The 1,197-nt window shown below is 42.9% G+C and overlaps 1 protein-coding gene across 1 annotated transcript; it reads right to left on the reverse strand.

Annotated features, from left to right (window-relative positions):
• LOC126615273 (probable histone H2B.1) lies at positions 1-710 on the reverse strand. The gene has a single exon (XM_050283088.1). The coding sequence runs from the start codon at positions 618-620 to the stop codon at positions 174-176; it is 447 nt and encodes a 148-aa protein (XP_050139045.1). The 5' UTR covers positions 621-710; the 3' UTR covers positions 1-173.
• Between the last annotated feature and the right edge of the window lie 487 nt (positions 711-1,197).

Raw genomic sequence — 1,197 nt, forward strand, 5'->3', positions numbered from 1 at the left:
TTAGGTAAATCGTACTTTCATTTAGAATTTAAACCGCAATAGCACAATATCAGTACTTAATAGTTACATAATCAAAAGCATTAAAACCCATAAAACCCTAACCCTAACCCTAATTCCTTCACAACGAATCTCAAACCCAAATCCACAGAATTGAACACATTAACCCTAACTCTTCAAGAGCTAGTAAACTTAGTCACCGCCTTAGTCCCCTCAGACACCGCATGCTTAGCAAGCTCACCAGGCAGCACCAATCTCACAGCAGTCTGGATCTCCCGGGAAGTAATCGTCGGCTTCTTGTTGTACCTCGCGAGCCTGGATGACTCCTGGGCGAGCTTCTCGAAGATGTCGTTGATGAAGCTGTTCATGATTCCCATGGCCTTGCTGGAGATCCCGATGTCAGGATGGACCTGCTTCAGCACCTTGAAGATGTAGATCTTGTAGGTCTCCACGCTCTTCTTCGATCTCTTCTTCTTCTTGTCTCCGGCGGCGGCTCCGGCTTCCTTCGGTAGCTTCTTCCCGGCCTTGGGCTTCTTCTCGGCGGGGGCTTTCTCCGCCACGGCGGACTTCTTCTCCTCCGCGGGCTTCTTCTCGGCGGGCTTCTTCTCAGCCTTGGGCGCCATATCTTCTTGGCTTTTCTTTCTCGGAAAGCAAACGGAAACTTTGAGAAGACGAAAGTTGGGCGGACTTGGAATTTGTGGGATAAAAAGTGATGTGGGCAAGGTCTGGTATTTATATAAGTCGTTGATAAGGGGCAGACGCAGATCGATGACGTGGCGAAAAGTGCCCGTTGGATGCGGTGGAGTATACTGGGAGATCGACGGCTCGAATTGAAGCGTTAAGGAGCGGTTTGCTTGTTGATTAGGCTGTATACGTGGTGCGTTATGATTGGTAATGGTTAAATGGTGCGGATCGATGACCTCGCCTGTATGGGCGATCGCAATGCTTATTTTTATTTGGATAATGTTAATGACACGAAAATTTTAAACTAATGATTTGTAAAAAATAAAATTTACAAATCAAATAATGTTTCATCAATAAGAAATAAACACGTTAATTGATATTTAAGTTGATAACCTAATCATCAATAATCACTACATTTAGTTTATAAATTTTGAATTAAAATTTTGATCTCTCTAGTATTATTATTTTTTATTTTATCTTTTTTGACAACGGAATTTTCATTTTGAAAGTTAGAGC

The sequence above is a fragment of the Malus sylvestris genome, chromosome 3 (genome assembly GCF_916048215.2).
Source record: "Malus sylvestris chromosome 3, drMalSylv7.2, whole genome shotgun sequence".
NCBI lineage: Eukaryota > Viridiplantae > Streptophyta > Magnoliopsida > Rosales > Rosaceae > Malus > Malus sylvestris.

Bases quoted from the DNA above. Each gene is read 5' to 3' on its own strand.
- LOC126615273 (XM_050283088.1), bottom strand. From the start codon at position 620: ATGGCGCCCAAGGCTGAGAAGAAGCCCGCCGAGAAGAAGCCCGCGGAG.